The sequence below is a fragment of the Panthera pardus genome, unplaced genomic scaffold (genome assembly GCF_024362965.1).
Source record: "Panthera pardus isolate Hobbes unplaced genomic scaffold, ASM2436296v1 HiC_scaffold_8, whole genome shotgun sequence".
NCBI lineage: Eukaryota > Metazoa > Chordata > Mammalia > Carnivora > Felidae > Panthera > Panthera pardus.
The window spans coordinates 17,393,792-17,417,281 of NW_026527013.1; the positions used below are offsets into that span (position 1 = coordinate 17,393,792).

Sequence of the window (23,490 nt, forward strand, 5' to 3'; positions counted from 1 at the left end):
TTTCAATAACACACAAGAGAAAAAGAAAAGCTGGCTCTCAAAATCGGAGAAACTGCCTAAAGAAAATAATATCCTATTCTCCAAGTCTCTTTTAGGACAAAAATCATTTTATTCTGTTTTGAAATTTTTATTATCGTCTTTTTAAGTTTTAATTTGCATTACCGGTGCTCATCACAAGTGCCCTCTTAATCCCCATCACCTATTTTCCCCATCCCCCCCAACCCCTCCTCTCTGGTAACCGTCAGTGTGTTCTCTGTAGTTAACAGTCTGTTTCTTGGCTTGTCTCTCTCTCTTTTTTCCCCTTTGCTCGTTTGTTTTGCTTCTTAAGTGGACAAGGGTCATTTTATAACAACAGTGCTGCAAGGACAATGACGTATGTGCTACGGTACAGGATCCGAACGCTGGAACTCCTCTAACTTAATCTTCTCAATTTACAGAAGAGCAAACAGGATCCAGAGGGGGGGGAAATGCAATGGTTTGCCTAAGATCAAATGGTGAGCTAATGGAAAAGCCATGTGGAAGATGCTTGGTCTTTGACTGACAGGCTTCCCACACAACTGAGCAAAACTACATCTTAGTCACTGGATGCCTCTCCTCTTCATTGTTTCTTTTTTGCTCAATAAAGAAAAGTACTACAGACTTTAATTTACAATTTTAATTTACCTTTTTGTGATTAATTCAAAGCTTCCAAAACTAGCATACAATGTGTACACGTGTGGTATACGTGTATGTGTGTTTGGGGGGCAAAACAAGCTTGAAATAAAGGAGACAAAGAAGCAACTGCATTAAGATTTAGTGTCCATCTTATACCTTTATCATGGTATTGTTTTCATTGTACAAAGAATGAGGAAGGTGTGAGCAACTTCTTCCTTAGTGATCTCTGGTTATTAGTTTCCATTCTGAGAGAACTTAAATTTACATTAATGGTTTTTCACAGCTCAACACTGTGAGCTTCCCCTTCATGGTGCTTCTGCATAGGCAGGCAGGTCCTGCTTCCATAGGAAAAAGTAGAGATCTAGAGGTTTTTACATAGGGAAGGGGACAGAGTAGATTATAGTTTGACTACACTATTGCTTTTGTAACACATACCAAGGAAGAAATCACAGGGAACAAGAATTAATGGGTTTAAAGATTGCCAAACGAGGTGAATGCTATCTGGCTCGTGAAAAATGGGGAAAATCTAGGACAGACTAATTAGTAAAAACTGAGGCTCTGTCAGTGCTCTGGTCCAATTCAGAATTATAGACAGAGTTTCACTCAGGAATGCACATTCCCCCACAGGAGACAGCTGTAGCAAGGAACTCAAATCTCCCCAGCTTCTGTGATACTTTATCAGGTTCTTAGATGACAAACTTACATGATACCTTAAAAGGCTGAGCACATCCAGGCAAAAAGAAATCAAATCTACTTAAGAACCAGAAGGCTTCAATTCTAGACTCAGCTGCCACTGGAATTCCTTCCTCTTGGTTCCACTCCTACACCTTCAGAACCCACTTAAATGTCACCTCTGTGAAGTCTCCCAGACCCCCACCCCCAAATCGGCTCATTCATGTTTTTACAATATCATACTTGCTCACACTCTATTTGGAAACTACACCATAATCGTTTACTTATGTGCCTTTCCTGGGAGCTACCGGAAGGCAAGAAAATGATGAGTCCATCTTTGCCATGGTGGTGACCAGCAATCTGATACAGTAAGTAGGCTCTCAGAAAAGTTCTGCTTAGCGGAAGGATGAATGGATTCCTTGAATACGGACTCTATAATTTGACTTGACCCTTCCCATCATTAAACTCATCTAGAGAGGTTCCAATTTGGAAGGTCCTTTGGGTTAAAGATTTTTAAGTTCCACTCTGAGTCTAAGGAAAGTACATAGATACACCCATGTGTCTGGTCAGTGGGTGGTTTCTAAGGCTTTATTTATTTATTATTTAATTTTTGACACTTAGTCCTTTTTTGAGAAAGACAGTGTGAACGAGGGAAAGACAGAGAGAGAGGGAGACACAGAATCTGAAGCAGGCTCCAGGCTCTGAGCTGTCAGCACAGAGATTGACGTAGGTCTTGAACTCACGAACTGTGAGATCATGACCTGAGCTGAAGTTGGATGCCCAACACACTGAGCCACCCAGGTGCCCCTCTAAAGCTCTTTTATGAGACCATATAATGACATGTCTAGCCTCCAAGGGTGCTGGCACAACTTGCAGGTCTCTGAAGGTCTCTGATCTTAGCAGACGTACCGGCAGATGTTTCTGTTTTTGTCTGTACCTTCAGCTAGTACCCAACCTGTTCAGGGCCTTGGTTTTGATATGTTCCACAACTGGTTTCTCTGCATCTTTCCTAGTCGTTACCAAGGCAACAAAACTACTTTCCAGATTGACCAAATGTTCCCTGATATTGTCTCCAGAAAACAATTTCTAATAAATTATCATTACAATGACAGTCAATAATTCCACTGATTACAATGACTGATACTCTTTACTAATAAAACCTGAAGGTTACAAAGTTGCAATCTAAGTTTCTTACCTGAAAGTAAATAATGTTTGTGTTTATATATATATATATATATATATATATATACGCACAACCATCTCAAAGCCATATTCTACTGAATTTCAGAAATGTTTCTTAGTACATATTTAACTCAAGAAAACTGTGATTCTCCCTAATTGAGTTTCAAAGATTGGGAAATAGATAGGATTTTAAAAAAATGAAACCAGCAATCTAACTTATGTGACTCCTGATAAAAGTAATTCACCTACTGGGACCCAAAAAATGGAGGCCTGGCTCCTATCACAAATCTAGACCCAAGTCAGCCTGCACTTTTGGGAAATGCCTCACTGTCAAGGTAACCTAATATATACCAATCACAAACCTCCAACTCTGCTTTAGTTAGCCTAGAAAATAGGACCTGCTAGTCTTATAAGGAGATCCCCAACCTCTTAGTCACTCATGCTGTCATGCAGTGCCTCTTCTAATGCTCTATAAAACTCGCTCTTGCCCCAAATTCCTCGGGAAAAGTGCACCTCTGCTTGTTAGGCACTGTACTCCCCCAATCCATGGGTTGTTTTCCTTTGAATAAAGGACATCAAAACTCCTATCTAAACTGGATTATTTTTGTCATTTGACACCCTTAAGCATTAAAATGTTTATAGATGAAAAGTCCCCCAAGAAGTATGACTTGGAAATTCTAACCCTTTGTTCTTTTAGCATAGTATTGACCTTCCCATGGCCTCAAGAAAGAAGAGAGAATCATCCAATTAAAATAGGTAAACACCCCCCGTCCCACATCACTTCCAGCATAAAGTCTAATATCCTCTGCTTACGGAGGCAACAGACAACTCCCAGGACCCTTTAAGAGCTTGTATTCTTTCTCTCAATCTCATCTCAAAATGTTTCACAGATCTCCCCGCTCCCCAAACTTGACTTATATGCCAGTCACTCCAAAATGTTTGCTACTCCTCAAATATTCCAGGCATTTGTACTTCACTATGCCTTTACGCAGTCTATCCCCTAGAATGTTTTACCTGACCTAGCTCTATAAACTCTTAGCTCACACTGTATTATAAAACTTCTCTCATTAGAGTAAAATTATGTTTGTGTTTATCTCCCCACGCTAGAATCCTGGAGAAGCAGAGAATGTGTCATTAATCTACCCTTAGAATGTGGGAGTAATGTTACCTGGTGTCTGCTGAATGAATGAATGAATGAATTAAATTACTAAAAAGTCCAAATCATTTTGAGTGTCCACTGTTCACAGTGTAACAGGAACATTGTATGATAATTAGATTTTTGTTTAAACTTATACAAATTATCGGGGCGCCTGGGTGGCTCAGTCGGTTAAGCATCCGACTTTGGCTCAGGTCATGATCTCACGGTCCATGAGTTTGAGCCCCGCGTCGGGCTCTGTGCTGACAGCTCGGAGCCTGCTTCGAATTCTGTGTGTCTCTCTCTCTGCCCCTCCCCCACTCATGCTCTGTCTCTCTCTCTCTCTCTCTCTCTCTGTCCAAAATAAATAAACATTAAAAAAAAATTTAAACTTATACAAATTATCGTTGCTAAACAGTTTAAAAATTACCAATTTCAACCTGCTCACAGCTGAGATGGCCTGCATTAACATTTTAGGTTAAAAAGAAGAGGTAAGGGATGGGGCGCTGTCGGGGGGGATGGGGCAGGGCTCAGGTGGTGAAGCATCTAACTTCGCCTCAGGTCATGATCTTGCGGGGTTCGTGATTTTGAGCCGGGGTTTGTGATTTTGAGCCGGGCTTTGGGCTCTGTGCTGACAGCTTGGAGCCTGGAGCCTGGAGCCTTCTTTGGATTCTGTCTGTCTCTCTCTCTCTCTCTCTCTCTCTGCCCCTCCCCTGCTTGCACTCTGTCTCTCCCTCCCTCAAAATAATAAACATTAAAATTAATGTTAAATTAAGTGTAAATTTTTTTAATAAAAAAATAAGAGGTAAGGGGAATAAAGAGATGATCTCTTTATTGTCCACTTTATATTTTACTTTATTTTATTATTATTCTTTTTTAAGATTTCATTTTCAAGTAATCTCTATACCCAATGTGGGGCTCGAACTTACCACCCCAAGATCAAGAGTTACATGCTCTACTGACTGAGCCAGCCAGGCACACCTGTCCACTTCATATTTTAAAGAAACAGATATATCTGCAACACCAAAAATCAGAAGCTAAATTGTTTTATCATTTTTTTTTTCCTGAATCTGCCAATGCTATTGTCACCAGAGGACAAAAGTGACCAGTGAAGGGAGTGTGAGGGGAAGAACCAACCTCATCAAGAAAAACAAAAAAATTTAGTGTTTATTTCTTTTTAAGAGAGAGAGAGGGAGAGCAAGCAGGTGAGGGGCAGAGAGAGAGGGACACACAGAATCTGAAGCAGGCTCCAGGCTCCAAACTATCAGCAGAGAGCTTGACGCAGGACTTGAACCCACAAATTGTGAGATCATGGCCTGAGCCGAAGTCAGACACTTAACCAACGGAGCCACCGAGGTGCCCCACCAACCTCATTTTAAAGTAGAAAAATTAATATCTGCTGGACTCATTTCAAAGAATATTTATATGCACTGGGTCAAATGAGGCAAACATTAGCACAGGTTCTTTGAGGGTTGAGAGAGTTTAAGACAGTGCTGAACATATAGTAAATTTCAAAAAAAAAAAAATGGTAGCTATTTGGGGCACCTGGGTGGCTCAGTCGGTTAAGCGTATGACTTTGGCTCAGGTCATGATCTTGGGGTTAGTGAGTTCGAGCCCCGCGTCAGGGGCTCTGTGCTGACAGCTCAGAGCTTGGAGCCTGCTTTGGATTCTGTGTCTCCCTCTCTCTCTCTGGCCCTCCCCTGCTCACGCTCTGTCTCTGTCTCTCTCTCTCTCTCTCAAAAATGAATAAACTCAAAAAAAAAAAAAATCTGACTGTTGATTTCAGCTCAGGTCATGATCTCACTGGTTTGTGGGATCGAGCCCCACACCTCAGGCTCTACACTGACAGTGCAGACCTTTCTTGGGATTCTCTCTCTCCCTGTCTCTCTGCCCCTTCCCTGCTTGTGCTTGCTCTTTCTCTAAATAAACGAACATTTTTAAAAATGGTAGCTATTTTGAGTTGTATGACATATACAATTTTCCACTACATTTCTTTAATAAACAGCATTTTAAAAAACAACAACAGAGAATAAGCAGGTAAATGGGAAGAAAGCGGTAAGGAAAGGAACTATAGGAAGGGCACTATAGTTAAGAAGAAATATTACTTAATCGATACTTTACCAGTTGTAAAACTGTAGCAAGTTTTAAGATTACAAATGTAATCTTCTCATCTGCTGAGCATATTTTATTTGTAAAACTGTTAGGATTTGGGGTTTATAAATTACTTCAAGTTTCATGCCAAGAGAACTTCCCACCATAAACCGACGTTTCCCAGCTGTTGGATGATGGGCTCAGGCAAACTAAAGAAAATGAAGCCAGAAAAAAGGAGGCTAGGTTCTAACTTTGGCAAAGGGAAGGGCCTGTCTACAGGGATCCGTGATAACTATCGCACTCAGGGAACAACATGCCAAGTGCACCGTCACGCACAGCTCTACCTGGCTGCTGGTGAAGTGACAGCATTGACTAGACTCCAGTAGAGGGAGGCTCTTTCAAACTGGCTCTTCCATTCACCAAAAACAGTCCCAAAGGAAGTCCTTTTCTGCCAAGGTGAGCTCAGATTACCTGAAGTATCACAATCCTCCCTGCCTAGAACAACATGCAATATATGTGAAGAAGCCTTCTGGTAAAGTTTCCCTAAACTTGAAAGTGGCATGAAAAGATAAAAGGAGAGGGAACACTAAGCCAAAAGAGACATTAGCAGTCTATTCACTCTCCCTACTTCCAAAGAGGGTTAAGACTCACAAAAGATAATTCATTTATAATTTTTAATATGTCATCAGGCATCATATGTATGTCAAGCTCAATACTATGTGTTAGGGAAAACACATGAATAAGTCAGACACAGACTCTGCCTGGAGAATAAAATGCTAGACCGAGTCAAAAGACCTAGATCCCAATCCCAAATTAGCCTCTGATTCAAAATGTATGTCCTCATGAGGTATTTCCACTTCTCTACCTAAAAAAGTACTTACTTAGTGCTTAGACATTAAGAAAATATAATGACTAATTTTCCACCTTTTTCTTTTTAAGAACCTAAAACTTCTGGAAGGTTCCTCTGAGAAAAGAATGAGAAAAGGACAGGCCCTAGAGTTGGAAAGACTTCGGTTCAAATTCTGCCTCTGCCACTATACTATCTGCATGACCTTAATGTGGAGAGTCTCCATTTTTCTCATCTATAAAATGGAGAGAATACTATGTAGTATTGTTTTTTTGTGTGTGTACGTGTGTGTGTGTGTGTGTGTGTACTTACCTACCTACCTACCTATAGATAATTAGGCACATGATATTAACAGATGGTAGTTACTATTAATTGCTAGCAATCTAGGAGTGGGCAGTTAACACGAATGATCTGAAGTGAAAAACAAAGAAAAAATATAATAAGGCCAGGCCTACAACCAGTTGTGGATGAAACATCACAGCCTACACGGAACAGTGGTAGTTGGGTATGAGGGGCTACCCTGCCCCGTCCCCTATCACAAATCACTATACTCCCTGTTCCACTCAGTTTCCTGCCTCAGACTCCAGGCTTACTTGAAGCTCTGTATCTGCACATTCTCCTGCTTCTTGGACACCTTAGAATAAGTGTCACTAAGGGTGCTGGGAGGCTCAGTCAGTTGAGTTGGTTAAGTGTCTGACTCTTAATTTTGGTTCAGGTCATGATCTCATGATTCGTGGGATCAAGCCCTACATCAGGTTCTGTGCTGACAGCAGGGACCCTGCTTGGGATTCTCTCTCTCTGCTCCTCACCCTCTTGCACACTCTCTCACTCTTAAAATAAATAAATAAACATTTAAAAAAAAAGAATAAGCCTTACTAGAAAGATACAAGATCTGCAAGAAGAAAACATCAAAATACCAGTGAGGGACAAGGACATGTAAACCTGAACATGTGAAGTTACTGAACATGGCATGTTACTGTGTCGTTGGATAGAAAACCTCACCATACAAGACAACAACTCTCCCCCGATAACCGATACATTTAATGTGATTCAAAGAAAAACAGTGACTGGATTTTTGTTTTGTTTTGTGTTTTTACAAAACCATACAAGTCAATTCTCAAATTTTTATGTAGTAATAAGCAAGGAGAGTCAGGACAACTCTAAGGATGAGAGTGGGACTGGGTGAGGAGTGGGACTGGACTAGACCTATTAGATATGAAAATATACTATGAAATATGAAAATATACTTTTCAATGAGAAGACCAATGAATCAGAAAAGAAAATCCAGAAATAGACCAAATATGTACAGGAATTTAGAGCATGACAAAGGCAGCACTTCAGTGGGAGACAGATTAAGACACATGTTAGTGGACAACCGAGTAATTCTATATCACATCTCATAAATACACACACACACACACACGCGCCAGGAAATTCTAGATTGATCAAAGATTCAAAATGTGAAAAACTAAAAACAGAAATTATTTTTATAATCTCAGAGTAGGGATGGTTTTTATAAACTCAATAATACACAAGGAAGCCCCTAAATAAGTAAAACCCAAAATAAATCCACGCCAATAAATCACTGTTCACCTGTCAGATCAGCACACAAACAAAAAATGTGCACTAGTGGAGGAAGGCCAGAAGAGCAGGTACTGGTATACACTGAGGGTGAGTACATCTCTGTGGCCCTGTGGGGAACAATGTGGCAACACCTGTCAAAATTATGAACACGTTCTTCAAACCAGAGAGTCTACTCCAGAGGTCCCTTTTATTACACAGATGTACCTGCACAAGTATGCAAGTATGACATTCTGTATATACAGGGACAGTCTATGCACCTTGTTTCTAATAAAGAAAAACCAGGAGGGGTGCCTGGGTGGCTCAGTTAGTTAAGTGCCTGACTCGATTCAGGCTCAGGTCGCGACCTCATGGTTCTTGAGTTTGAGCCCCACACTGGGCTCTGTGCTAACAGCACGGAGCCTGCTTAGGATTCTCTCTCTCCCTCTCTCACAAATAAATAAACTTTAAAAGAAAAAAAAGAAAAGAAAAACTAGGAAAAGCTTAGATGTCTATCAATAAAGAAGTGATAAAACACATTAGGGTATATCCACATGATGCAATACTATACAGCTGTTAAATAAGAATGAGGTCCCCTTCTTTGTACTGATTTATAAAGATTTTTACAATAACTGTTAAGTTTATAAACCAAGGCACACATCAGTATGTATTATATGTCTCATCTGTATAAAATCTGCAAATATATATGCTATTGCTTCTTTATGTGTAAATTTTCTCTGGAAGGATGTATAAGACACTGTTAACACTGGGTGTCTCTGGAGAGGGAAACTTGAATGGGGACTGATGGAGGGAGGCAGACTTACATTTAAGTGTATACCCCTTTGTACCATGGGAATGTACTAACATTCAAAAATTAGTTAAAAAAATTATCCATTAAAAAAGTATACATTGTCCTTAGGGAAAAGGTGTGATCGAAATCTAGCAGAAACACCAAATTTTGCCTGAAACCCACCATTCTCTCCTCAGCCCCTTTGCAAGGCCACCCCTAACACAAGTCTCTGGTCCTGGCCTGGCCAAGGCTGGGCCCTAACGGTTCTCAAACTTCTGCTTTGCTTGCTCAAGAACCAAAACAAATCCTCTCGCTACATTTCTTTAGAAATACTGAGCAAAAAGAAATGGCTAGAGTTCAGGAAAACATTACCCTTGAAACTAAAGAGTCTACAAACTCTAGACAAACTCTAGTAAAGAACCGGAAGTGTTAATGAAGGCTGGAAAGCCCTCTACATATGACTTCATTTCCTGCCTCGGTAATAGGGTAGCTAACAGAAGAAACATAAGAACAGAAAAGACGAGAATGTCTTACGCAGATAAATGACCTTTAGTATTCTCTACACACACAGCACGTGTTCCTCACTGGGTACAAATCCATGCAAATCACAAGCTTGACCTCAAACAACAAGGCCACACCATGCAGCACATCATCCCCTGACGAAGCCTCTCCAAAACCCCAGGGCCAACTGGTGTTATTTTAATTTCTGGAGTTAGTAGCTGCATCATGCGAGGTGGGAAACAGCATCATCTGTAAGCTGAAAAAACTCAAATGCCAGGAAACATCGTTTCGAAGGTTAGGCTCCGGGAAGCTATGATTAGATGTATACTTTTCAGGGAAAAAAAAAAAAAAAGAAAGAAAGAAAAGAAAACATTTCTAAATCTCAAAGGAATCATCTTGCTCAATCTCATTCCAATAACTTGACTGGTGAGATCCAAAAAGGGCAAAATTATGAGGAATCTCACACTGGCAAGTTTTATGAGTTGTCCGTAGATGTAGAGTATGTTTTACAGACAACAACTGATGCCCCAAGCTCTGCCCAACATGCACCTGGAGTCAATGGCTGTGAGCATCAAAGTGGTAAAAGATGTGGTGCAACACTGACAGATCATTTCCCACTACTCAGAAACACAAAGTCTGTGCCTACCAATGCTGGTCCTCATATGGGGAAGACCATTTTCACGGATTCTAAAAGCAATTTGGATATTCAGTCCCACCAGCACAAGCTACAAATATATACAGACAAAAAAAAAAAAAAAATCCCACGCATACAGCTGAACTTGAAATGTTTTCTTTCCTCCTGTGAATCCTTATACAAAATAATGATTAAATCTGGCTGTAAGCTTTACACACAGGAGGCAAAAAAAAAAAAAAAAAAAATTTTAATGAAGAATAGTGGATGGTGACAGGCCTTCTGCTAAACAATTTATTGTTGGAAATTCTACTTCCTCTAAAGCTCAAGGTTCAGTGCTGGGTAAAAAAGGCATGCAACCAAGTCACCAGCCTCCTCAAGCTGGACACAAGGCATGCCCTGGCTGCAGAAAACACGTCATTAGCAATTACACATTTTCATGCCAACAAACCAATGATTAACAAGGATGATTAGAATCTGGACGGAACCGAAGCACGAGCTCTGTGCCTTTTGGATGCTGACTCAAAAGCCACAAGCACACACATCGCCCCATGGCAGGGTCATACCGCTGGACTTTAGTTGCTTGGATCTCTCTCGCTCCTGGACGGGAGACTTTGGCAAAAGTGGAGTCAGGCCTCGGGACTTGGTAGGTCTCATGTAGCCTTTCATCGGTTCTGCCACTCTGCCTTTATCTTCCTTCTTCCCTTCTCCCGGTGCCTTGGGTTCAGACTTTTCAGTCATTGTGTCAGGTGCCTCCAAGATCTTATCTTTGGGCTCCGGGAGTTCAAGATCCTCGGAAGCAGTCACTATTAACTGATCTACCACCTGCAACGGGGTAGTCGCAGCTTTGCCATCCAAGGAATCGGACTGGAATTCTGGTGTTGCCAAGGAAATCGATTCTGATTCAGTGATTGGAGAAGCCAGGTTAACTTCTTCCACTTTATTTTCTTCACTTTTCGGAGGCAAAAGAGCCCTATCTACCTCCTTATTCAAACCATCTGGGTCCTTGGAATCGCTACTGTCAGCATTTTGGTCCTCACACAAATTGGGCTTTTGTGCTTTGTCTCCTAATAAGTCGGGGATTTGAACTGGAGCAGCACCTCCCTCAGACTCTTTCTTTTCAGTAACTGGGTGTGTTGGAAAATTATTACCATCCGCACACGTTTCTAGGACTCTGACCTCACCTGTTAGGCTTTGGTCTTCTACTGGCACTCTGGAAAGAAAGTGTTCCTTTGGAAGCTCTGTGATTTTTTCTATTGAATGCTTAGATGCACCACTGGGCACTGACTCAGATTCTCCTATCACATGTCCTCCCTCTATCCCTGCTTCAGTTTTCACGGGATTGGCAAGCTCACCTTTATTCTTAAGACAGCTACCCCCCTGACGGTTAACTGTTTCTGTGGCTGCTGTAGAAGTTAGGGTAACTCCTCCTGTGGTTGTAGAAGGCATAACAACGGAGGGGGCCTTGGGTCTTTCTTGATCTGGGACTCCATCTTTGCTGCGGTTATCCACCACTAATGATGTGGATATCTGGGCTGGAGTTGTCTCTTGCCCACTTTCTGCCAAGGAGTTTGGAAAAGAAACACCCTCCTTTACTACTTGAGAAGCAGGAGTGGGTGGTCCTTCACAGGCTGCTGACTCCCGAGCCTCTGGAGAGGCTGACTTATTCATCAACCCTGGTGGTGTTCTGGGGCAGGTAAACGTAATATTTCTATTTTCATCCACGTAGCCCATTCCTTCAATTCTGTGGTCCCCTGTGGTTTCCATGGGAACATGTATTTTCGTTGCATCTATCTTATTCTCCAGAAGATGCTTCTCGGGAAAACTATTTTTAACCTTTTTACTTTTTCCATCATTGCTCCTTTTATTTGGTTTGTCAGCCACCGCAGTGTGTCCCTTGGCTGCATCTGTCTTATTCTCCTCAGACACTACTGAAGGAACAAATCCTGCCCCCTGGATTTGGTCTTGGCAGCTCACATCTGTCACCTTGGTAGCTGATTCAATAACAGCAGAGTCCTTGACTGTGTTTGTTTTGTTCCCACCAAGAGCTTTGTTCCCAAGCTCAAAAGAATTAACCTCAACATTTCTCCCCTTTCGGTCACCTACTTCCACTGTGGGAATAGCTAATGCATGTGAGAACAGAGGACCATGAGTTAAGGGGAAAGGGAGTCCTAAATCCTTGTTCTGATGAGGAGTGCTACCAGTATCTCCATCTTTCCCTACAAAAGGTGGGCTGGGGATTTCTTCCTTGCTCTCCATTCGAGCAGGCTGTGTGGGATAATTATTTTTGAACTTTTTGGTTTTGCCCTCACTACTCCTTTTCTTAGGCTTTTCAGAAATCCAGGGAGCTGCCTCACCATCCATCCAAGGACACTTTCCTTCCTTGCTCTGGTTACTGACACCCGTATCTACAGCTGTGGCTCCTTGTTCTGCTCTAGCTCCGGAAGTCTGAGTAACGCCTGACCCATTTCCCAAATGAACTAATGTGTGCAAGGTGCCTGCCCCCCTAGGGTCGGCTGTCTCCATAGGCTTCCCCGTTACCACTGCCTCAGGGAGATCCGCTGAGGTCCCTGGTGGCTTTGAAGAACCCAGCTCCTCACACTTCAGCCCAGCAGTCATTCTTTCAGTTCTAGGGGTCGACTCGCTTGGTGCAAGAACAGCTGGGCCATCCTTCCAGCTGTCCAGAAGAAACGGTGGCTCAGATCTTGCTCTACCCTTCCCAGAACTGGCTCTTACCTTCCCAGAACCCGCCCTTCCCTTCCTGTTTCTGCCGTCCCCTGCCATTCTCTGAGATGGCTCATTCCCTAACCCAGGTACCTGAACTAACACCTCGTCCTGCGGCTGCCTGGAAGCCAAGATGCTCATCTCTTGTCTTTGCTTGGGAAAAGCTTCCTTTGTTAGTTCTTTAATCTCTTCAGCTCCTTCCAAAAACCCTTTCTGTCTGTCTTTCTGCAATTCAGTCACCTTACTTTTATCATTCCCTTCTTTTAGACTACTTCCTAATGAGGCACCAGCTGGCAAAGTGGGCACGAGAGTAGGCAGTACTTTTCCTGCTATGGGTTTGGAACCCCCATCCACAGACTCTTGGTCCAAGGCAGGAGAGCAACTCTCCTTGGGTCTGATCTCCAAAGGAATTTCTACTCTGTGTGCAGAACATTCTGTCAGGGGTCCTTTTAGATCGGGCGACCCTACTGTCTGGCTTTTATCCACAGGGGTCTTCGGGTGGGGTGCACGCTGTGGTTTGCATTCCTCTTGTTGCAGTGATTTCTGGTCCTGGCCCAGTGGTACTGACTTGTTATCTTTGACCTCTGCTTCTATTCTTGGCTTGGGCTGAGAACTTCCTACAGTTTTGGGGGAAGACTTTGTGTCTTCCAAAGGACACAAAGGAACACTGAGACTTTCTGAGATGAAGGTCTCAGCTACCAGTTTGGCAGCTATGGAATCCATTTCACAGTCCTTTTTTAAGGTTTCTCTGGATGCCAGTCCACCTTCCATGCCCATAGTGGTAGATAAGCCGGGGAAAACACCTGACTGCTGCGTGTCAGCTGCAAAGGGATGACCTTTATGGTCGTCTACACTGTCATCATCCCAAGGTCCCCCAGCCCGGGGTTGAGAGTATCTCTTTTGCTTTGGTTTCTTCTTTTTTTTCTTCATCATCATCGGTGGGCTTTCTATATCCCAGGCTTCCCTGCCAAGATCTCTCTTGGGTTCAAGGAAGTCAACATGAACAGTTTTCCTTTGGTTCCCAGGATCACCACAGGGAGATGAACCAGAGACCCAACCCAACTCAGACAGAGAGCAGGGTCCCAGCCCAGGATCAAGAGTCTTCCGTGGAGAAGAGACTCCCAGCAGCTCAGGAGGGACCCTGGCAGGCCTGGGCCGAGTGGACCTGCGGTCACTGGGTCTGCACACTTGTTTGCCTTGTATGGGAGGGGTACCTGCAATACATGAAGTTGGCCAAAATTCCAAACAGAAAACTCCTTGTTATTGTTTCTTTTAAAAAAAAAAAGTCCATTTACTGACTCAGTTAAGTCTATTTTCACCAACCTACATACTATTTACAGTTTTTTTCCAAAACATTTCTCACCCTCAGCTGGGATCAGCAAATACTTAGCAAAGATCATCATCTCAGGCAAAGAAAAAAAAATTCAGAGATCTTCTAACCTTCTGTAACAAGTACTGCCTGTAAATCTCATCAGATCCTTATTTACATTTGTCATTATTTTTAATAGGTACATAAATCCCAATTCTACAACAAGATGATAAGCTCCTATCTCTTTGGTGACATTTGTTAATTAACTGAATGAAATACATATGATTTTGGACAGAATTTATAATTCTAAGAGTCTGTCACCAATATTATACTAATTACTTGTCAAGTTAACCGGATCGACTCTGGGAAACAGACCAGAAGGCCAGACTTATGCTACTGGGGAGAATAAAAAGGAAGAAGATAAAAGATACTAAATTAGTAATTTGGCCAAAGAAAAATCCTCATCATTCCAGAACCAAAACCTTCTACTTTGAAAGACAAATGTGTTAGATTTCAATGTTCTGTTCCTAAATGTTCTTCCTGAAAGAGAAAGATAAACATAATGCCCAGTAGGGTTATAAATTAAAACAACTAGGATAAGCACCCTTGGAAAAGTTTCAGGAAATCAACTGGTCCAACCTCCTGTCTCTATGTCGATGCAGTATGGATTCAAGATCCTGGGAAGAGTGTCACTAAGAGCAGGTCTAAGACAACTCTTATCAAGTCAACCCAATGAAATGACTTCGGAGGACATTAAAATATACTTAAGTAGCACTTTTGCTCTTTTTTACCCTCCAAAGTCCTCCAAATGCTACCCTATATTTAACACCTCAGGTCAATTACTGCTTCTCTCAAAAACTGCAAGGCTTTAGTACCCCCACAACACCTATAACATTTAATTTGGCAATTAACCAGCAGCTATTTGGTGCTATTTTATTCAATTATTATATAAAACTTTGGTTTCAGAGTTCATGCGCCTGGGAACTTTCCTCACCATCCAGGCTATGATATAACAACACAAGGGCAATGGCCCAGACTTAAATATCTGTGTGCCTCAGCATGGCATATTTCATACACAATAAGGACTTGATAAATCTTTATTGCTATGTTGAGTCACTAAAACAACATTTTAAAAAACCAAACTTTATTTAGCTCCTTCTTGGGGCTAGACAGTATGCAAGCACTAGAGATTCTCAGTGAAATAAGTCAGGGTCCCTGCCCTCAATCTCCCCTTCTAATCACAGTCACAGAAAAGTAAGCAGAGAATCATTAAGTGGTTAATCATATACACATGCTTTTGGCTTACATCAAAAACCTGTAACCTTAAAGTTCGCTGAATGATCAAACTCCAAGTTAGAAAGTATCTTGGAGTAGTGCCTCTCAAAGTTTACTGTACATAAGAATTATCTGGAGAACCTGTTAAAATGCGTATTATGATTCTACCCCGGGTTACCCCTTGTGTAACCCGAGATTACACAAGATAGCATAGTGGACAGCTGAACTGGGTTAAAATTTAGGTGTCTTGAGTCGATGTAGCAGTAATTTGAAAATATGTAAGCTGACTTTCTGCCTAAACAAGACCAAATCTGTCCAAGACAGAGAACAGACTTCCTAAACAATACTACTGATCACCAGAAACCAGGGACAACATCCACCATCACCCCTTTGCTCCCAGTTGAAGTGGTTTCAAAGAGTCCCCTTTGTTACCCTAACTTACCTGAGCTCTCTGAAGAAAGTTCAGAAGGCTGACTACTGACAGGTTTCTTCTGGTCTTGTTTCTCTAACACAGAATCCTCATCTGTTGGCACGTTGTACTTCTGACCCACAGCTGTCACTGGTTCTGGATGTAACAGTAAAAACCACACAAGTTTTAGAGCAGCAAGATTTCAGCTATTTTTCCACCTTTCAGAAACTCGAATCAGGAATGGTTTTTGAGGAATGAGCGATGGTCCTCAGAGAGCAGCAGAGAAATGGAGTGGTAGCTAGACAGTGAAGTTGGGAAAGTTTTTGTTTTGTTTTAGATGGGGAAAAATAACAGATATTTGTACATTGGTGGGAATGAGCCAGTGGAGAGGGACAAAGATTGGTGAGAGGCAAGAAAGGAAAGAATGGCCAGGGCAGCATGCTAAGTAGGCGAGAGGAGATGGGATCTAGTGCAACCTGGAGAGACTGGCCACACCTAGGAGCAGGGACAGTTCACCTACAGCAACAGGAGGGAGGCAGAGACTATGGAGACAGCACACAAGTAGGCAGATGAGGTAGCACAAGTTTGTGAAGATTCTCTTTTGTGGCTTAAGTTATCAACAAGGAAAACAGACCAGCAGAGAAATAAGGAGGAAGGTGTTAGAAACTGGAGGAGGGAGAAGGTGAGAAAGAACTGTCTAGAAGAGCAGGAATGTGTGTAGACTTGTAAAATACAGTGTAAGTGTCTGTATTTTATCTGGCACAACGTGTGTCCCTCACCTTTCTGGAGACTACACGCCGGTAGACAGAAATAAGGAGTAAACATAAACCCATACCTGGTGAAATGATAAAAGTAGATGCAGCTGATGGCCCCTCATCCCGGAGAGATTTTAACTGGGCCTCCTCACGTACTTCTTCCTGTGTCTGCGCAATTTCCATGTCCTTAGCTGGAACGGCTGCCACCTCCGTTTCTGAGGGTGGTGCAACATCCTTGGCTGGACTCACATTGTTGGCCAGGGTGACCTCTGTCCCAGGGGGCAGAGCCATATCCTTAGCCAGAGCAATCTCTGTTTCTGGAGGCTGAGGCACATTCTTGCTCAGGGTTACTTCTGTTTCTGGGGGCATAGCCACATTCTTGCCCAGGGCCATCTCTGTTTCTACAGGTGAAGCCAGGTCCTTCCCCAGGGCCACGTCTGTTTCTTGGGGTAGAAGCACATCCTTGCCCAGGGGTACCTCTGTTTCTAGGGATGGAGCCATGTCTTTCACTGGGGCCTTTTCTGTATCTGGATGTGGAGCCATATCCTTGACTGGGGCCACTTCCATTTCTGGGGGCAGTGCCTCATCCTTGGTCAAGAAAATCTTGGTTTCTGGGGGCAGTGCCATATCCCCAGTCAGGGCCACCTCTGTTTCTGAGGACAAGGCTGCCTCTTTGGCTGAGGATATTTCTGTGGGTGACACAACGTCCTTAGCCAGTGCCATTTCTATTTCTGAGAGTGATTCCACACCCTTGGCTGGGGTCATCTGTCTGTCTGTGGGTGCTACCATGCCCTCATCTGGGGACAAATCCATTTTTATAGGTGGTGCCCTCTCCGTTTCTTTGAATGGTATCGCATCCTTAGCTGGGGCTACCTCTGTGTCTGTGGGCAATACCATATCCTTGGCTAAAGATACATCTGTTTCTGTGGACAAAACAGCATCCTTCACCGGGGCTTCTTCTGTTTGTTTGGGTAGTACCATGTCCTTGACTAGGACCATATCTGATTCCATAGGTGATTCCATGTTCTTAGCCAGTGTCACATCTGATTTGATAGAAGGATCCATGTCTTTAGCCAATGCCACCTCTGTTTCTGTGGCTGGTGCCATGTCCTTGGCTGGAGACATCTCTGTTTCTCTAGATGGTGCCATATCATCAGCCTTCAGTCCCATCATGATTTCCAATGCTTCTGTTGGTGCCCTCTCTTCTGCTCCCTTCTTCACTTCTACTTCTTCAGCTGGCTCTAAGGGAAATAAGTTGGAAATTTAGAACCCATCATCGTCTGCTCATAGGTCTACATTCAAAACTTACTTTCTGAGAGCATAAGAGTATCTAGATTTTGTGACCACAACACCCTAAACATAACTAAGAAGCTGTCTAATTAATGTATTTGTGTCCACTCTTTGATAGTCCCAATACTTCGAAGAATAGGATACTAAGAGAATAACTCGTGGAGGAGGAAAGGAAAAGAAGAGGGAAAACACAGGTTTAAAAATAACAACAACACAGGTACACAGTTATTTTAAGAATGGGAGGGCGCCTGCGTGGCTCAGTTGGTTGAGTGGCCGACTTCGGCTCAGGTCATGATCTCGCGGTCCATGAGTTCGAGCCCCGCGTCGGGCTCTGTGCTGACAGCTCAGAGCCTGAAGCCTGTTTCAGATTCTGTGTCGCCCTCTCTCTGACCCTCCCCTGTTCATGCTCTGTCTCTCCCTGTCTCAAAAATAAAAATAAAAATGTTAAAAAAAAAAAAAAAGAATGGGAACTTGTGGGACATCCAGAAAAAAAACCTTAGAGTTCCAAGTCTGCACTGAACTGAAAAGGGATGTTCTCTGCCCACGAACCCCAAGTGCTGTATTTCAATTTTGCCTTCACTTCTCCAGCTGTGAAACCAGTAACTGAAGTAATAAAGGCATTTGTGATAGTTCTGAAACTTTATCTATACTGCTGTCCACTGCTAATCAATAAGTCTGATGATTTAAACGGACTATGATACCGTAACCGTTAAGTGAAGACGGGTTCTAATAATTTACCTGCCGTGGGCTGCAGAGGCTGTGTCACAGCCATCGGGGAAATGAAGGATTCCGGGTGTGGAGAGTTTGGGGCTTCCACAGGCCACCCCTGAGGCACAACATTTGCAGGAGCAAATGTGTCACAGGAAAACAGACCTAATATTGAAACACAAACACACAGATTGTTGAAACTGGGTCAACAATGGGGCAAAAAAGGCATCTGATATTTAAAATCAGCTTTATACACTGCCATAATGACACGAACCTAAGCACCAGTGAAAAACAAAGGAAGTATAAAGAAAAACTGTTAATGTTCTTTATGTTTGGGCAAATTTTTTAAATGGCTGTCATGTCATTATAATCAGCATTGGTTGGCAGCCTCCTACAGTGCACTGCAAAGAGTCAAAATACTAAAAACTGAACGCAAGCACCAATATTGCAACTGAAGTATAATAAGGGATTGTGAGTCTTGATTTCCTCATCTGTAAAATGAGATCAATATTTCCCTCTGCAATGTAACAAGACAGTTTTATGAAAATGTTTTGTAAATTATTAAGAACTAGGACAGATGTAAAAGGATTATTACTATGCTGTCCGTCATCAGATAATAGGGGATTTAATATCACGTGGTCCTTGCCATCAGGAGTATTATGATTTAGCTAGAAAGGCAACACAGACATGTACCAAATAGTCTATAGTATGTACTAAGTGGGCTAAGAGTTTAAAAACAATTATGAGGACCAGAATAGCCACAGAAGGCTTCAGAGGAGAAGCAAGAGCAGAAAGAGAGGACAGAGCAGTCAATTTCAAAGATGGAGAACCCTGAGCAAAGTATGAAGATGCCAACAGGACAAGAATGTTTCTGCAACTATGAAGTTAGTTGGATTCAAGTGGATTTTGCGTACCAGAGAGAGAAAACAGAATTAAGACCAACAATGGAAGAAGGATCTGGAAAGCCAGAGAAATTTAGATTTGAAGAGAGAGATAGAGAGAGAGAGAGAGAGAGAGAAAGGATGTGTTAAGGTCTTAATGAAAATGACATGATGAATACAGAATAGGGCCTTGGTGGCAAATGCAGCAGGCATATTTGGAATGAATTTAAAAGGGAGCAGGAGTCCTACCGAGATGGTCTACGTGTCTAGTGACAGGGGCTTACATGGGGTGGCCCAGGCAGGGGGGTGTGCTGTGTGGCAGGGGAGTAGTGGGAAGATAAAGAAACAGAAGAAATATGCTGTAAAAAAAAAAAAAAGAAGAAGCTAAGGGAGCCTGGGTGGCTCAGCTGGTTGAACGTCTGACTCTTGATTTTGGCTCAGGTCATCATCTCACAGTTTATGGGATCAAGCCCTGCATCGGGCTCTGTACCAACAGCACGAAGCCTGCCCGGGATTCTCTCTCTGCCCCTCCCCTGCTTGTGCTCTCTCTCTCCAAATGAATGGATAAACTTAAACAAAAAAAAATTTTTTTTAATTTAAAAAAAGGAAGAAAGAAAGAAAGAAAGAAGCCAATGAGACTAAATGGCTCACTAGCTGGCGAGCTGACAGAACAGAAGTCAAAGCCACAATCAAAGTATTAAGAGACGACATGGACAGCATGACTTAACATCCTTCCTCCTACAGATATTCAGTCCAAACAAAAGCATAAATGCAACATATTATTAGCCAGGATCTTAACAAACAAAATTATAAGCACTGCTGAAGTGGGACTTATTGGTGAAGGAACTTCACTGAAGGGACTTACTGAAGGAAACCAGAATGTCACCCCAAAATATGCCTCTTTGACATAAAAATTATTTTGAGCTGAAGGTAATGTGGGAGTAGCAACCCGAGAAAAAACTTCCCCCTTTCTGCCTAAAGGCGGGATATAAATTCTCCTCTTCCTGGAGACAGACTCTTGTCAGCCCAGAGAGGGCGCCAGAGGGATCGGCAAGCAAACCTTACTCCATTAGTTCCTCCCATGCATTTTCTTCCCACAGTTAGCCACTCCTGGAAGCCTAAAATTGCTTTCCTTTTCCTGTCATTTCTCTACCAATTTATGGTTCTTCATTGAAGATGCTATATAAACCAAAATTCTAAGCTACCATTTTGAATTACTTTTCTTCCATGTGATGGATGCTGCTTGTTGACAAACTGTTTGTCTCCTGTTAATCTTGTCGTTAACAAGTCCCAGCAGAAAACCTAAGATGGGAAGAAGTAAAGTTTCACCTCCCCCACAGTACCCTGGCCACGTTCATGTTACAAGTGATACAACAAAACCAGGAATAAGGACACTACTAATTGAGATCTAAGATCTGTTTAATGTTTACCACGTATCAGACACCGTAAGAAGTGCTTCTACAAAATTTTACTTAATTATCACCCCATCTTTAAGGAAGGAACTAGTGCTGGCCCCACTTTATAGGTAAAGAAATCAAAGTTTACAGAGGACATAACTTGCCCAAGGCAATGAATTGGTAAAATGTGGAAAGAGAATCTGGCCCTATGATAGTGTCTTCAAGATCCCATGAGAGGATATGATCAGACTCTGAGCAGCCCAACTGTGAACTCTCTCCTGTGACCAATCTAGAAAGAGACTTGTTACAGCCAGAGCCAATAAACATGACTGCCTAGTGGTTAACTTCAAAGGTGATGGGTTAAAGGCCACATTAATTGTTTGGAGTTAAGCAATAAATCCAGTTGAAGAAGTCATACCGTAACTGTCTTGCAGGGGATCATTTTGTTCTGTAAATGCTGAAGCATTGGTTGTTCCACTGGGGAGAAAGAGAAAATCTTCCAGGCCATCATCATGATGCATCTTAAAGGGATCTGGAATAAAGAAGGAATTTAAAATTCATTCCCAGTGAATACAACTAAAATGATTAGCATTCCTTATTAGCCTATGATGAATATTGATTGGTTACATGTGTGTTGTCACTATAAGTGAAATAAGTTGAGATAATATGTGACTGAAAATGGTAGAGAATCACGAATTCCTTTGTTACAAGTTAAGAGTATGCAATCTCATATTCTCTACGATTTGATTATCTGAATCAGTCAACAAATAACAAACTAAAAACACAACTAATGGTCAATTCTATAACATGCTAAGAGGTGAAAGTACAGATTTGATTAAACTTTCAATATATATTTAGACATTCACTTCAGGTTATTAAGGAAAAAAAAAAAAAAAGATAGCCAGGCAAGTAAAAAAGACATTTTCACCTCATGTGGGCATCATGAAGAAAACTACTTTTCAAAACCTGTCTGAATGAGACAAGGTAAACAGCTGGCATCTGAAGAAGAGAAATAAGCTCCAGAATCAGGAGTTGCCATAAATAAAGTCACTCAAAACATCAGGGAAACTCTGTGCCTTCTTAGATGAAAAAAAGAACAAAGCCAGTCAGATCGAGCAAGAATTTGGTTCTAAGAAGGCCTTCTCAAAATTTAGCACACATCTGAATCACCCTGCAGGCTTAAAGAAACACTGATTGCTAGGCCCTAAGAATCTGCATTTCTCACTAGCTCCTTGGTAGACTCGTAAGGTGCTTCATTTGTCAGAGGCAGCTGCATAAAAACCTAGGCCTTGGGAGAATGTTCATTCCTGTGGCTCTGAGGCAGCTGGACCACCCTCTTCTAGTAAGGGATGTCAGAAGCAGGGGAGACCATGGCACTGGGAAGTATGAACAAGCAGAAAGCAAACTGAGAAGCTGCTGGAGACACAGGAGGCCCTAGTGCTGCTTCTCCAGAACAGTGGGGGAGCTGGGAGAGGAGAGAGATTCTAACCATTCACTCTCCCCAGGATCACTTCGTTTGAAATGCTGCCGCTTGCTCTGCTCCTCAGGCTTCCACTGAAGGAAAACAGGAAGCTTAAACCATCAACGAGAGTAACTGCTGTATGGTTTGCACATTAGGATGGGAAACTGCTAACTTGCATGTAAAAATGAGTGGTTTCTACAAAGTTCTGTCATTTTCTTATTACTTTTTTAGTGGGTGCCTCTAATATGGCAGACTCTGTGAGCTCTAAAAACCCAGAGATGTGTAAGATCAGGGTTGAGAACATTTAGCAGAGGGATGTTTTAGTTCAAGTCAAGGATGATCTTCCCTTGATAAATATTTAAGCTGAGAACTAAAGAACTAATTAAGTCGTTAGAGAGAGGAAGACCTTTTCTCTATCTGTATTTCTTCCCTTAGTGATCTCATCTAATCTCACAGTTTAAAATTCTGTGTATAAATTAATGACACTCAAATTTGTACCTCGAGCCATCTAGATATCACCTCTTATTTCTTGACTTTCATATCAAATTGCCAACTCTTAATGTATGAAATAAAGCTAAAATGTAGTATGTTTCCCAAACTACCCCTCATGAAATCTTCCCATCTCTAGTGGCATTCTATCTTTTTGGTCAAAAACACTGGAGTCATCCTTGACTTCTCTCTTTCATACAAATTTGATTCATAAGAAAATTCAACTGACCTGACCTTCAAAATGTCTCCCAGAACCTATTTTTTTTTCCCTACCTTCAATGATTAGGGTGTCTCACAGGTTGTAGTCAAAGTATTGGCCAAGACTGTGATCATCAGAAGACTTGACTGGGGCTGGAGAACCTGCCTATACAATGATTTACTTACATGGATATTGACTAGAAGCCTCTGTTCCTCCCCTATGTGGGCCTCTCCATAGCATCTGGCTATCCCCAGGATGAGTAAACCCAGAATGACCAAGATGGAAGCCACAGTGTCCTTTATAACCTAATCTTAGAAATGATATACCATTATTTCTGTCATCTATTCTACTGGTCACACAGACCAACCCTGGTACAATGGGAAGTTACTACTTCAAGTTGTGAATACCAGGAGGTGGGGTTCATTGGAACCATCTTGGGGGTGGACTACCACACTTGACTTTCAAGACATTATATTTTTCTGGCTTTTCCCCAACATCAAAACCGGCAATTCCTTTGAAGTTACCCTTG

At 42.1% G+C, this 23,490-nt stretch overlaps 1 protein-coding gene across 19 annotated transcripts in view; it reads right to left on the reverse strand.

Moving 5' to 3' along the window:
- MAP4 (microtubule associated protein 4) overlaps window positions 1–23,490 on the reverse strand; it is a 193,061-nt gene that overhangs the window by 38,073 nt on the left and 131,498 nt on the right. For 10 of the 19 annotated variants that reach the window (XM_053898605.1, XM_053898611.1, XM_053898610.1 and 7 more), the window contains 5 exons: window positions 21,230–21,343; window positions 18,564–18,698; window positions 16,616–17,776; window positions 15,814–15,936; window positions 10,630–14,001 (listed from right to left, as the gene is read on the reverse strand). In XM_053898605.1, coding sequence (XP_053754580.1) covers window positions 10,630–14,001; window positions 15,814–15,936; window positions 16,616–17,776; window positions 18,564–18,698; window positions 21,230–21,343 — 4,905 coding nt within the window. The remainder of the gene's footprint in view (window positions 1–10,629; window positions 14,002–15,813; window positions 15,937–16,615; window positions 17,777–18,563; window positions 18,699–21,229; window positions 21,344–23,490) is intronic. The other 9 variants (XM_053898613.1, XM_053898619.1, XM_053898618.1 and 6 more) reach the window with 2 other exon arrangements.